Source organism: Sarcophilus harrisii, chromosome 1 (assembly GCF_902635505.1).
Source record: "Sarcophilus harrisii chromosome 1, mSarHar1.11, whole genome shotgun sequence".
In the NCBI taxonomy this organism is placed as follows: domain Eukaryota; kingdom Metazoa; phylum Chordata; class Mammalia; order Dasyuromorphia; family Dasyuridae; genus Sarcophilus; species Sarcophilus harrisii.
Window position 1 is genome coordinate 348,194,157 of NC_045426.1, and position 13,420 is coordinate 348,207,576.

The 13,420-nt window shown below is 38.0% G+C and overlaps 1 protein-coding gene across 2 annotated transcripts in view; it reads left to right on the plus strand.

Moving 5' to 3' along the window:
• Positions 1-7,918: 7,918 nt before the first annotated feature.
• Positions 7,919-13,420, plus strand: part of MTMR12 (myotubularin related protein 12) — a 93,920-nt gene continuing 88,418 nt past the window's right edge. Inside the window, exon 1 of one of the 2 annotated variants that reach the window (XM_031945883.1) lies at positions 7,919-8,197. In XM_031945883.1, coding sequence (XP_031801743.1) covers positions 7,928-8,197 — 270 coding nt within the window. In that variant the 5' untranslated portion in view covers positions 7,919-7,927. The remainder of the gene's footprint in view (positions 8,198-13,420) is intronic. The other variant, XM_031945882.1, reaches the window with a different exon arrangement.

Here is a 13,420-nt window from a genome sequence, read left to right on the forward strand (position 1 = left end):
ATAGTACATATACAGTAAATGAGTAAAATTGCCTTCCAAACATGAAAAACATGGATGAATGTTGAACATTATCTTTGTATGTTTTTTGAAAAATAAAAAGCTATTACTATTTTTAAAAGTTGGTGTGGTGCATAGAGCACCAGTTCTGAAATCAGGAGGGTCTGAGTTCAAATTATCCCCTCCTTTATCCCCTCCCCTAGATGGCAGGTAGTGCAGTATACAACATTTATTTTTGTAAAACTTTGTGTTCCAAATGTTTCTCCCTGCCTCCTTTACGTCACCTTTCCAAGAGAGCAAGCAATCTGATAGAGGTTAACTATGTGTAATTCTTTTATCCATATTTTCATATTTGTCATGTTGGGCAAGAAAAATTAGATCAAAAAGCTGTAAGAAGGAAAAAAAACAAAAAATCACCACCAAAAAAAAAAAAAAAAAGCTGAAAATAGTATGTTTTGATTTGCATTCAGTCTCCATAGTTCTTTCTCTGGATGTGGATGGCATTTTCTAACCCAATTATTTTGGAATTGTTTTGAATCACCACATTGTTGAAAAGAACTCAGTTTACCACGCTACTGATCACATAATTTTGTTGTTACTATGTACAATGATCTCCTCATTCTGCTCATTTCACTCAGCTCCTATATATCTCTCCAGGCCTTTCTGAAATTATCCTGCTGGTCATTTCTTACCAAACAATAATATTCCGTAATATTCATATACCACAATTTATTCAGCCATTCTCCAATTGATGGGCACCCACTCAGTTTCCAGTTTCTGGCCTCTACAAAGAGGGCTGCCACAAACATTCTTGTGCTGGATCAAAGGGTATGCACAGTTTGAAAGCCCTTTGGGCTTAGTTCCAAATTGCCCTCCAGAATGGTTGGATCAGTTCACAACTGCACCAACAATATAATTTTCCCCCATCCAGAAGGGTTTTCCTAATCACACTTAAGCAGGTTTTTCTATGAACATCTGGGCAATAGGTAATATCTGCCCTCAGGGTCAAATGCCTAGCTCAGGAGAAAAACAGTGCTGGGAGGAGATGGAATGAGGAACTATGAGGAACAAGCATTGGTATGGTGATGTTGGAGATAAATCCCACAGCCCACTATATCTCAGGAAGGACAGAACATGATTCATGTTCCCTTTCTCCAACTGATTGATCATAGAACACCTTGGGGCCTGGCCATAACTATTCTTTGGCTCATTTTTGGTCCAGTGTTAAAACTATCTACAGAAACAGCCAGCTTTAGAGTCTATCAATTCCTGGTTGTCCAATGTATTTTAACATGGAGATTAAAGCAAAATAATAGAGGAAAATAAATGGGAATGAAAATAAAAAGATCAAAGTTCTGACCATGGTCTTAATTCGGATATTTCCTAGTTGTGTTGCCTTGGTCATGTAACTGAACCATTCTGGGACTGGTTATCTGTAAAATAAGGATATCACCTATAATTTATTTATCTATCCCAGAGGACTATTATGGGGAAAGAGCTCTGTTTCTATTAAAGGCCTCTCTTGGTTCTTCCCAGGGATGGGAGGAAGGAAAAGGCTGGAGGAAAAATATACATACATACATACAAATACATGAATATATATGTATATACATATCTATATATATGGCTAGATATACACATCTATCCATTCATACAGAAATAGATATAATATATAGAAGTCTCTCCAAATTAGCTAATTGATAACACATTGTTTCCCCCAATAAATTCCTTGAGGTCAAGGAGAAGGTTTTTGTTTTCTTTGTATCTCTAGTTATCTGCCACAGTGTCTGGCACACAGGTAGGCTCCTACTAAATACTTAATAAATGACTACTATGGTAATGTTTTACATTATTGGACATAAGCTTACTGTCTCATGGAAGGAAAGATGACTTGAGAAAGGGAGAAAATCTGGAACTCCAAAAATATTTTAAAAAATAAATGTTAAGAACTGTCTTCACATGGCATTAAAAAAATAAATACTTGTTGACTGATATCTGTAAAGTTATGTGAATATGTGTATATGCAGATGTTACATTAAATTTTCATATATATGAAATATATATATAAAATGCACATATATTTCCTATTCTATTATTTAATAGTATAAAGAACTCCCTTTCTAGATTACTGCCTTATCATGAGTTCAAGGAAATTATGAGCTATGTGATATGTGGTTACCCAAGAGAGACAGGATATACTACAGAGCTGACAAAAGGTGATCCACTGGAGAAGGAAATGGCAAACCACTCCCCAGGATCTTTGAAAAGAAAGCCTCAAATTGAGTCATAGAAAGTTGGACACAACTGAAAAAATTCAACAACAATCTTGGAAGAAAAATAATGGCAAATCTGGACAGCATGCTAAAAAAAAAAATACTTCAACTTGCTAACAAAGGTCCATATAATTAAAGCTAAGGTTTTTCCAGTAACAATGTATGGATGTGAGAGTTGGACTAAAAGTAAAGCTGAGCACCTTGAAATTGATGCTTCCAAATTGTGGTGCAGCAGACTTTTAAAAAATATTTAAATATTTTTTAAAAAAATTATTTAATAATATATAATAATAAAATAATTTATTTAATAATAAATATTAATTTAATACACACACACATATATATACACACATTGATTTTTTACATATTTCCAAACGATGGGAAAGAAAAATGAGAACAAAAGGGGAAAACCACAAGAAGATAAAAAAAAGGTGAAAATAGTATGCATTGGTCTACATTCAGTTTCCATAGTCCACTCTCTGGATGTGGATAGCATTTTCCACTCAAAGCTTATTGGAATTGCCTTGGATCACTAAATCCTGAGAAGAATAATCATATTCAATCACCACACACTCTTGTTGTTACCATGTACAATATTTTCCTGGTTTTGCTTGCTTCCCTCAGCATCAGTTCATGTAAATCTTTCCAGGCTTTTTTATAACCATCCTGTTCATTTTTTTAATAGAGCAATAAAACTCTATTACTTTCATATACCATAACTTACTCAGCCAGTTCCCAGTTGATGAGCATCCACTCATTTTCCAATTCGTTGCCACCACAAAAAGAGCTGATGCAGCAGACTTGAGAATTCCTTGGACAGCAAGGTGAGTATTCAGAAGATTGATATTAAAAAAAATTAATACTTAAAGAAATTACTTCAGACTACTCACTGGAAAGTCAAATACTGAAACTGAAGCTTAAATAACTTTGGCACATAATGAAAAGACCCGACTCATTCAAAAGACCTTGATGTTGGGAAAGATTGAAGGCAAAAGAAAAAGGGGAGGGGAAAGGTTGAAATGGACATGTTATGGAAGCAACAAACTTAAACTTCTGCAGACTTCAGGAGATAGTTGAAGATAGAAAAGCCTGCTGTGCTTCGAGCCATGGGGTCAGAAAGAGTTGAATATGACCACTTGAACTCTAGTGCAGAAACGCCTTCTACTGATATAACCTGGCAATTTGCCACTACTCACTTAAAGAGTGCCTTGTGTACTGATAGATTAAGTGACTGCCATTGTCCAAAGCTAGTATGTGTCAGAGGCAATACCTAAACCTGAGCCTTATCATGCAATCATAGATCGGGAGCTGGAATGTTTGTTACAGGTTATCTAAGGTGCATCTGCGCAGCAAAGGGGCACCAGTGCACAGAGCACTGAGCCCAGCAGCAAAAACACAGCCTTTCAGATCCAGCTTCAAACCTGTACTTGCTGTCTGCTCCTGGGCAAATCACAACTTCTGTTTGCTTCAGTTTCCTCATCTATAAAATGGGGGTAATAATGCAGCTGTTTCATAGGGTCATTGTGAGAATCAAATGGGATAATAATTGTAAAGCCCAGTGCTTAGAACATAGGTGGCACGATATATTATTATATATTATCACATGTATTGGATTATATCATTAAATATCATACATATTATTATATGTTATATATTATCACACGTGTTGTGTTATGTAATATATTATCATATATAATATATATCATGTTATATGTAATATAGCTATTATTTTTATTATCTAGTTCAACCCCTTTACTTTAAAGACAATAAAACTGTGGCCCAGAGAAATCAGATGACTTGTCCAAATAAACAGGATAGAGTTGGAATTTGAATTTCAAATTCAACATTCTTTCCACTATACCCATTGTCTCTCCTGAGAGTCTTCCTGATTCCAAGACTAGAAGAATTTCTATTCAATATTATATACCTCTTCTTAAAAAATGCCATATAAATGAAATTTAGTATTATATTTCTATATAGTGAAGGAGTAGGATTTGTTGACTAGTTATATCAGAATAGTCTTCAAGATTTTCTACATAGATGTTGCTGTTCAACTGTTTAATTATGTGCAACTCTTCATGACCCCCTATTTGGCATTTTCTTGGCAAAGATGCTGGAATGGTTTGCCATTTCCTTCCCCAGATCATTTTACAGGTGAGAAAACTGAGGCAAACAGGGTTAAGTGACTGACCCAAGGTCACACAGTTAGATTACATTTGAACTCAGAAAGATGGGTCTTCCTGTCTCCAGCTCCAGCAATCTATCTGCTAGAATATAGTTTCATTATTTTGACTGTGGCTGATATGCTTAGAGTTCCATAGCCACTGACGTAGCTTTGCTTCACATGAATGTTGAATGTTCATCATATCTATTGATACTTCATGTATTTCATGTACTGCATGTGGAACACAGTGCTAATTTGTTTGGAGAGATAAATAAATTAGAAACTGTCTTGATGACCAGCATAAAGGACAGACCTTCACAAAGGCTTAACTGGGATGGCCATCCTGAAGCAGGACTGTAATCTGAAAATGTTTTAACCATAACTCCTCCCCAGATTCACTATAAGATTGTCACCTACTAACTTCTATTGCAATTTTCTCATTCATAAAATACCAGCTCTATATCATAGTATCCTTCAAAAAACATATTTAAAAATAAAATGATTATGATAACACTTTGAAAGGTATAAAGTATATCACAGTGATGTTGTTACTTATTTCAATTCTTCAAAAACCCTTATCTATGATTTTATCACTAAATACAACCCTTCCAAGAGACTGTAAAATGTTCTTCTTTGTGACTGTAAAATTTATCATCCTGTGGTCAACTGAGTGACAAGTCTCTCCACATTCATTAGGCTAATTACAGGCTATTGTTAATATGTGCTAAAGTTGTGTCTGGCAAGAACTCTCAGAGCCTCTGCTAATCTGGATTTTTGAGAATCCAAAGTCAGCTCCAAAACAGGATGACCTTAGTGTAGGGAGATTTTTTTCTTATCTCTCCCCCACACACATAGACAATTTTTCCAGTTTAAAAAAAAAAAAAAGAAACAGACACAAACATTCTTTTTCCCCCCTGAGGCATTTGGTGTTAAATTGCTCACAGTCAGCTAGGAAGTGGTAAGTGTCTGAGGCCAAATTTGAACTCAGCTCCTTCCTGACTTCAGGGTTTTTGCTCTATTCACTGCGCCACCAGACACAGACATAGTGGACTGAAAATAGTGGCGTTCTGAGGTAATAAAACTATCTTTTTTACATAGTATATAATCATAAACTTGGAAAATCCTAAAGATTAAACTAGTTAGTGGAAAAATTAATAATTTTAGCAAAACAGCAGCATATAAAATAAACTCATATAAATCATGAGCATTTTTATATATAATCAACTAAAACTATGCAAAAAAGTGTAAACAATATAAAATACCTAGGAGTATACCTATCAAAACAAACCCTCGGACTGCTTGAATATAATTGTGAATCCCTTTCTTATACAAATAGTCATATTTAAATTAAAAAAAAAAAAAAGAAAATGGTGGTTTTCTTTTTTCTTTTTTGTTTTCCCTCTGGTAGGAGAAAGAAGGAAAGAAAAGATCCTGGGGGCGTATCATACCCTTCATAAACATAAAATATGAAAGATTGAATTAAAAAAGAGAGAGTGGAGGGAGGTCAACCCCCATCAGCATGGATTGTGAGCTCCTTGAAGGCAAGGACCATTTTAAACTTTCTTTTTATTCCAATAGTTTAATGCCTAAAATCTTCAAGGGTATTGAATAAATGCAATTGTTAATAAACCACTTCAATTTAATACTGATCTTTCATTCATTCATTCCACAAACTTTTTAAAAGCACTGTGTTGGTGGAAATAAAAAAAAAAATTAGATAACATAAGTTCATACCAACCTCATATAGTAGAGAGGCGGATGCATCGAAATGCAAATAACCATAATAAACAATCTTACATGATAAATGTACCAGAAGCACAAAACTAGGAGTTTTGTATCAAAATAAGGACTTTTATTAATTTAAGTAATCCAGGAAGGCTTCAAGAAGAAAGTAGCATTTGACTAGGGCTTTAAGTGATTTATAACCACATCTACTTTTCAATCCTTTTTGTCTAAATTAACTACCAATTTAGAAACAGTGGAAATTAGGGGGTTGCCCATCAATGTAATTTAAGCAGTTTAAATTTATTATAGTGGTTTAACATTTGCAAACATTTACTTGTTTTCTCATTTGGTCCTTACAACAACTTCTATTTTAATCACAGGTTAGCAAATAATAAATGTCTAAGGTAGGATTTGGATTATAATGGAATATTGGACATAATGAAATATTATTGTGCCATAAGAAATGACCAACACAAATAGCTTCAGAGAAATCTGGAAAAACTTACATGAGAATAACATGAGAAGGACCAGGAGAATAAATTAAATAGAAGTAATATCGTTAGAGATAAAACTATGATAGACTTAAGAACCTTAATAATGTAATATCAAACACACTTTCAAAGCATGGATGATGATTGCGTTGTACCTCCTGACAGAACTGATGGATTCAAGATAAAGAATGAGAAATGCATTTTTGGACATGGATAATATGGTAATTTGTTTTGTTTGAGTATATATGTGTACTTGTTAGAATGGGGTTTCCCTTTTCTTTTAAATGGGGCAAAGTTCAATTTTATTGGAGGGGGAATAGGGAAGGAGCTTGTTAATTGAAAAATAAAGTCAAATAAAATATTCTTTAAAATAATTAACCACCATGAATATGATCCAGAAAGGTAAATGGTTGCTTTTTCCGTTAGAACACTACCATTATGGTATAGGTTATCTGCAGCACAAAAATTAAGTATACTCAATGCAAGACAACACACACATGCACACCGAGCGGCTCCCCCTATTTCTGGCATCTTTTGCTAAACTTACTGTGTGCCCTATTTGAAAAACAAAACAAAAACAAAAAAACAAAAAACGGCAAGCAGCAGCAGCAGCAAACAGCAAGCTGCAGCAGCAAATACCAGATAGCAGTAGCAGCAGCAGCAGCAGCAGCAGCAAACACTAGACAGCAGCAGCAGCAGCAGCAGCAAATACCAGATAGCAGTAGCAGCAGCAGCAGCAGCAGCAAATACCAGATAGCAGCAGCAGCAGCAGCAGCAGCAGCAGCAAATACCAGACAGCAGCAGGAATAGCAGCAAATACTAAAAGTAGGAGCAGTAACAGACTGCATTAAAATGCAGCAGCAGCAGCAGCAGCAGCAGCAGCAGCAAACCAAACAGCAGTAGAAACTGCAAACACCACACAGCAGAAAAAGCAGGAAAGCAGAGTGGAGCGGGAATTCAGCCAAAAAAAAAAAAACTAACTACAATTTAGCTGACCAATCAGTGCAGGCCTTAAAGAATCCAAGTATATGATTGGTCCGTGGACACATCCCTTCAAGCTGACTAGAGAAGGGAGCTAGTTGTTCGAAGAGAGAAGAGGTTTCTAACCAACCAGAGAAGAGTCGAGGTACAACGGACCCTATCATAGAAGCTGGATCTCCTCACAGCAGGCGGGGCACTCACGGATAGGGCGTGGTCTCTGGTCTCTGGACTTGAGGCAGGTTCTGGAAGGGGGAAGGGAGTGGGCGTAGCCGGGCGGTGGGCGCGCCGTCGGCACCATGGGCGGGGTGAACGGAGTCAGCAGCGGGAGCCGGATACAGGCGCCGGGGCCCTGGGGATGGGCGGAGCCGCCGCCAGCGCCGCCGCTTGGTGCGGGTGGCCGTCGCTGCCGGAGGAGCCGGAGCTCCGGGGACGAGCCGCTGCTGTTGCTGCTGCTCCCCTTGCGGGGTCCAGCTCCCGAGGGCAGTGAGATGCTGGGGAAAGGGGTGGGCAGCGGCGGCGGCTCCAAGGCGCCCAAGCCCTCCTTCGTCTCCTACGTGCGCCCCGAGGTGAGCGGCCCGTCGGGGCAGGGGGCTCCCGGGCGCGGGGTGGGGCGAGAGGCGCCGGGCGCGGAGCGGTCCCTCCGCCGCCTTCTTTCCCTGCTTGCGCTGGAGGAGGGCGGGAGTGCGGGGACGCGGGGCCGCCCCTTTCCAGCCCGGGCGTCTCGGGGCGCGGCGCCTCGGAGCTGGAATGCGGGCGAGCTTCCGAGGAGAGCAGGGGTCGTCGTGCGGGAGCGCAGGTGTCTGGCTGGAGGAGCTGGGGCTCGCCCCGGGCCGGCGGGAGAGGGGGCGTTGCGGGCCGGAGACCGGCTGTGGCCTAGGACCTTCCCACTGGCTCGGGTTCCCGGGGAGGAAGACGTCGCTGGCCCGTGCCTTCCCTCCCCTGTTAGGGCACGAAACTGCCCGCTGTTTGGGGCGCTTCGGCAACGTCTCCAGAGTTTCTTACACATTCCACACTTCACTTACAGTTCCTGCGTTTTCAGTTTCAAGTGTGCTGTGAAGCACGAAGTCCTTCCCGCCTGTCTTGTTTGTAGGACAAGCCTCTTGCTGTGGCCTAGGTTTGCTCGGTCGTCTTGTCCATCCTTGCCTCTGTATCCTGTTTTTGCCTTCTTTGTATCCTCAGCGCTTAGCCCTGTTACCTGGTACCCAGTTAGGGCTAAATAAATGCTTCTTGACAGTTCCTCCCCCAACCCAATCATTTACCTCCTAAAAACTCCATTTCTTTTCTGGTTTATCTCTTTCAAAGTGCAAGTTTTATAGAATTCTAGAAAGTATAAACATAATTTAGGGTTCGATAACCCTAAAGAAAGAAAGATTTTGGAAGTGATCCTTCGTTCTTGAAGGCCAATCTAGTAGTGCAGCTCAGACTGATGGATATTGAAACTGCAAAGACTGAATCTGGCACTACCCAGTGTACCTGTTGTACTCACCTCGGAGCAAAAAAAGTCCCTACTTTACCTCTAGTCTCAGACACTAACTAGCCCTGTAACTTTAAGCAAATCAATTAGTGAGTCTCAGCCCCCATGTCTTTGAAATAGGGATAACTGTTTTCCGTGTCAGGTTGTGAGGATGAAAGGAGATAGAACACCGTGCAAATCTTAATGCTATATAAATGCTTGAAATTATTATGCTAGCCTCCCACGCCCTATCTTGTGGTTAGCTCTAAGGGAGCATCTTTGTATCTCCACAGCCTAGCAAAAAGTACCTTGACCATATCAGGCACATGGTCCTCTTTTGATTGAATGATCTATTGTCTAAAAACCAGCCTCTAGCTAAGTTTGTCACCAGGTTTCCAAGATGATCCCTTTTTTCCCATTGCATCTCTTGCATGCATTCTAGAATGTGGATGGTTTGGGGTTTGTATTTGGGAATAGGGATTACTTTCACCAGTGTTACCGTGGATCCTTGATATATTGAACCTTAAAAGATAAACTCAAGTAGTTGTAAGTTTGCTTTAGGCGTGTGAAGTTTCCTGTCCTCATTTCTCTCCTTGTCATTTACAACCCATGCTGTTACTGCTACACATTAATTCTATTTAAGTGATTTGGAGTCACATAAAACCAGCTTGAATGTTAGAGTGACACTGTATGAGTTGATAGATATAATCTTGTCAGGGGCCTCACTTCTGGCCCCAAGCACCTGAAGTTATGTGTGTGTGTGTGTGTGTGTGTATGTATATATATATATATATAGTTTTCTTAAAGTACAATAAATACTTTGTGGTGTTGGTGGAGTGTAGAATAACTAAAAGAGACATTTATTTTTCGATCTTATTTAAAAAAAAATAAATAACCACTTCCTCAGTAAATACTTAGAATGGGTCAGCATCCTCTTAAATTTAGAACAAAGACACTTTGATGTATAAGTAAAATAGTTTTGGTTTATCTCTGCTTATGTTGTTTCTCAGTTGGTCTTTAAAGGGCAGTTGTTAGTCTTTTAATTTGCTTCTTAAGGAGAAATAAAATTTCTTTTATAAAATCCATTAAGAAATGTAGCAGAGATCAGGAATCCAGGAACCCTCCAAATATAAGTGCACTTCTTTTCAATAATTAGGTTTGTACTCTTCCTACAGGCTAAATTTTTTCCTTTGGAGGAATTTAGGAAAGGGGAGTAGTTAATATAAAAATACACAGAGCTAGTAACTTTTCCCACCTAATTTGTTTCAGTTGACTTGTTTGTTTTTCCTAAACCAAAATAATTTACATTATAGAAGTAGTTAGCAATCCCCTCCCCTCCACCCAAGTACCTTCCAAACTACAGAAATGCCTATTATGAGAATTCAGTCAAAATTGTGGCTTTTTCCCATTTTTTAAAAGATATTGTTTAAGTTATCAAGTTATTTTTGTTATTAATACTGTCAGAAATTCACATGAAATACAGCGTGTGTTGCTTTGAGCATGCCACTATTATGTCTGCCAAAGATTTATATTGCTTAGTTATATAAGAACTGCTTCAAAATATTTTTCTGAAAGCTCTTATACACATGGCCAAATGCATTTTGCTATTGTTATGCCTTCAAATATGCATTACTTTTTTTCAGTTGAGAAAGTGTGTGTGTGGGGGTGAGGGGTGAGTTCTTGTACATGAAAGGTGTCAAAACAGCTTTGACATCTTTAGATTTAATGATAGCTGCTGTTGATGGAGAAATTATTTGAGACCTCAGAAGGTTCAGAGGTGCTTTTCAGTAACTAGACTTGTCCTTTTCATAAATATCATATTGAAAGAGGAATCTTGGAAATAGTCCAGTGCACCCTCATTTTACAGATAAAGAAATTTAAGGTACAGAAAGGTTGTAATTTGCCTCAAAAGATTAGAGCTGATAGAAAGGCCTGGAGACACACGAACTGATGCTGAGTGAAATGAGCAGGACCAGGAGATCATTATATACTTCAACAACAATACTATATCATGACCAGTTCTGATGGACCAGGCCATCCTCAGCAACGAGATCAACCAAATCATTTCCAATGGAACAGTAATGAACTGAACCAGCTATGCCCAGAAAAAGAACTCTGGGAGATGACTAAAACCATTACATTGAATTCCCAATCCCTATATTTATGCACACATGCATTTTTGATTTCCTTCACAAGATAATTGTACAATATTTCAGAGTCTGATTCTTTTTGTACAGCAAAATAATGTTTTGGTCATGTATACTTATTGTATATCTAATTTATATTTTAATGTATTTAACATCTACTGGTCATCCTGTCATCTGGGGGAGGAGGTGGGGGGGGTAAGAGGTAAAAAATTGGAACAAGAGGTTTGGCAATTGTTAATGCTGTAAAGTTACCCATGCATATATCCTGTAAATAAAAGGCTATTAAATTAAAAAAAAAAAGAAAGAAAAAAAAAAGATTAGAGCTGATAAATGGTGGTAGAACTACTGCTATCATAGTGGATATTTAAATTTAAGGTTTAGAACATATTTTACATAATTCTTTTTTGAGCTTTGTAATAACACAGTAAGGTAGATACTGCAGGTTTTGCCCCCATTTTTCAGATAAGGGGAAAATAGTGACTTAAGGTGCCAGTGTCATATAATTTTAAGTGTCAAAGTTGAATTTAAATTCAGTTTTCTCCTAGCTCCATCTAATATTTTTCTCATTACTACTGCATTGTTTCTGAAGTTGCACTTTTGGTTTTTAAAAATAATTTTATGTTAATAAAAGCAGAAGCACTAAACTGACCAAAATGCTCAGAAAAGATGCCTTTCATATTGAGTTTGTTTTTCTTTTGCTCTTACACTATTGGCATTAGACTTTGTCAGGTGGGATAGAATTTGGTTCTGTCCTTTTAAAAGGATGTGGCTGGATTTAAATAACTAGTTGTTTAAAAGACTTAGAGTCAGTAGCTCAAGAGATCTTTCTCAGATCAATGGATATAAAAGTTTTAAAATCCTGAACTGTGATTTAGAGCCTTCAATTATTTTTAGAAACAAATCCCCCCTCAATGTAAAATCAATTGTGCTGAAAAGTGCAAAACAGATGGTTTATGTGTTGGAAGAATGGTGCCTGGGTGGCTGCCTGAATTTAAGCTCTAGAGCTTAAAACATGAGTTGTGAGATTGGGCTTTCTCTTCTTTAGATTTTTATCTGTACCACAGTGCAGAATATCATAACTGAAGGAGAGTATTTGAGAGCTAGGAAGTTAGTGCTTATCTTAGATGAATGCTAAGGCATCTGGTTAAGTGTGTAGTCAAAAGAGTGAAGGTATCAACAGATCTATGGTTTAATTGAATTAAAGAAATTTATACATAGATATGCACACACTTTGCTCAGGATCCTATGATAGGTTCCTGGGAGATAAATAGGACAGACCTTACTCTGAGGAGCTTAACAGGAGAGAGGGAGAATAGGGTGTGGAAAAAGGCTAGTAGAATAGAACAGTATTAAAATGGCTCATTCTCTGATGATTTTTTAAAACAATGTTTTGTTCATCTTTTTAAAACATCATTATCACTGCCCAATGATTTCTTGATGTGTAATCAGAAGACTTATTCTCTGCCAGGTACCAGTTGATGCCCTTGAATTTATGTTACTTTATCTGAGTAAAAGTTTTCTCTGTCAGCTCTTAACTTTATTCAATATTATGAATGTATTAATCCTGCTGAGAAATTCCTTTCTTTTTGTAATCTTGCCTCTGCGACAAAACTTTTGTCTATTCATAGGATGACACTACTCTCTCTTTAATATATGTACACATCCTTAATGTGCATTGATTGGTGAAAATGAAGGCTTAAAACATCTATTAACCAGTAGGATACCATGGTGGCTGAGGGGTCCAAGCTGGAAGCAACATTGGTAGGGTGGATGTTCTGCCACTCTTAAGCATTGTCAACAGTTAGTGGTAGAGGAGGTAAAGGATGTGACCTCTCCAAAGTGATTGCTTCCCTCTCTGATGGCTGGAGAGCCTAAGCCAGAAGCAGGTTTAGTAATCTGAGAGGCATTTCTAAATCCCAAGACTCTTAGGTTAAGCACATTTGGGGATGTTGAAACCAGAATGTGAGGAAAGATGGTGATTGATAGTATTGGAGATTTGAGTTGTCTGATACATGCTGTCATCCATGTCTCCCTTAGGCTAGCTTGTTAGTAGGTTGTCTAATTTGGAGCATAGAGTGTATGAGAAAGAATAATATGTAATCAGAATGGAGAGAGAATGGAGAAAAATTATGAAGGAATTTAGGTACGAGAGAAAGTTGAATATTTTTCCTGAGAGCGGTAGGGAACCT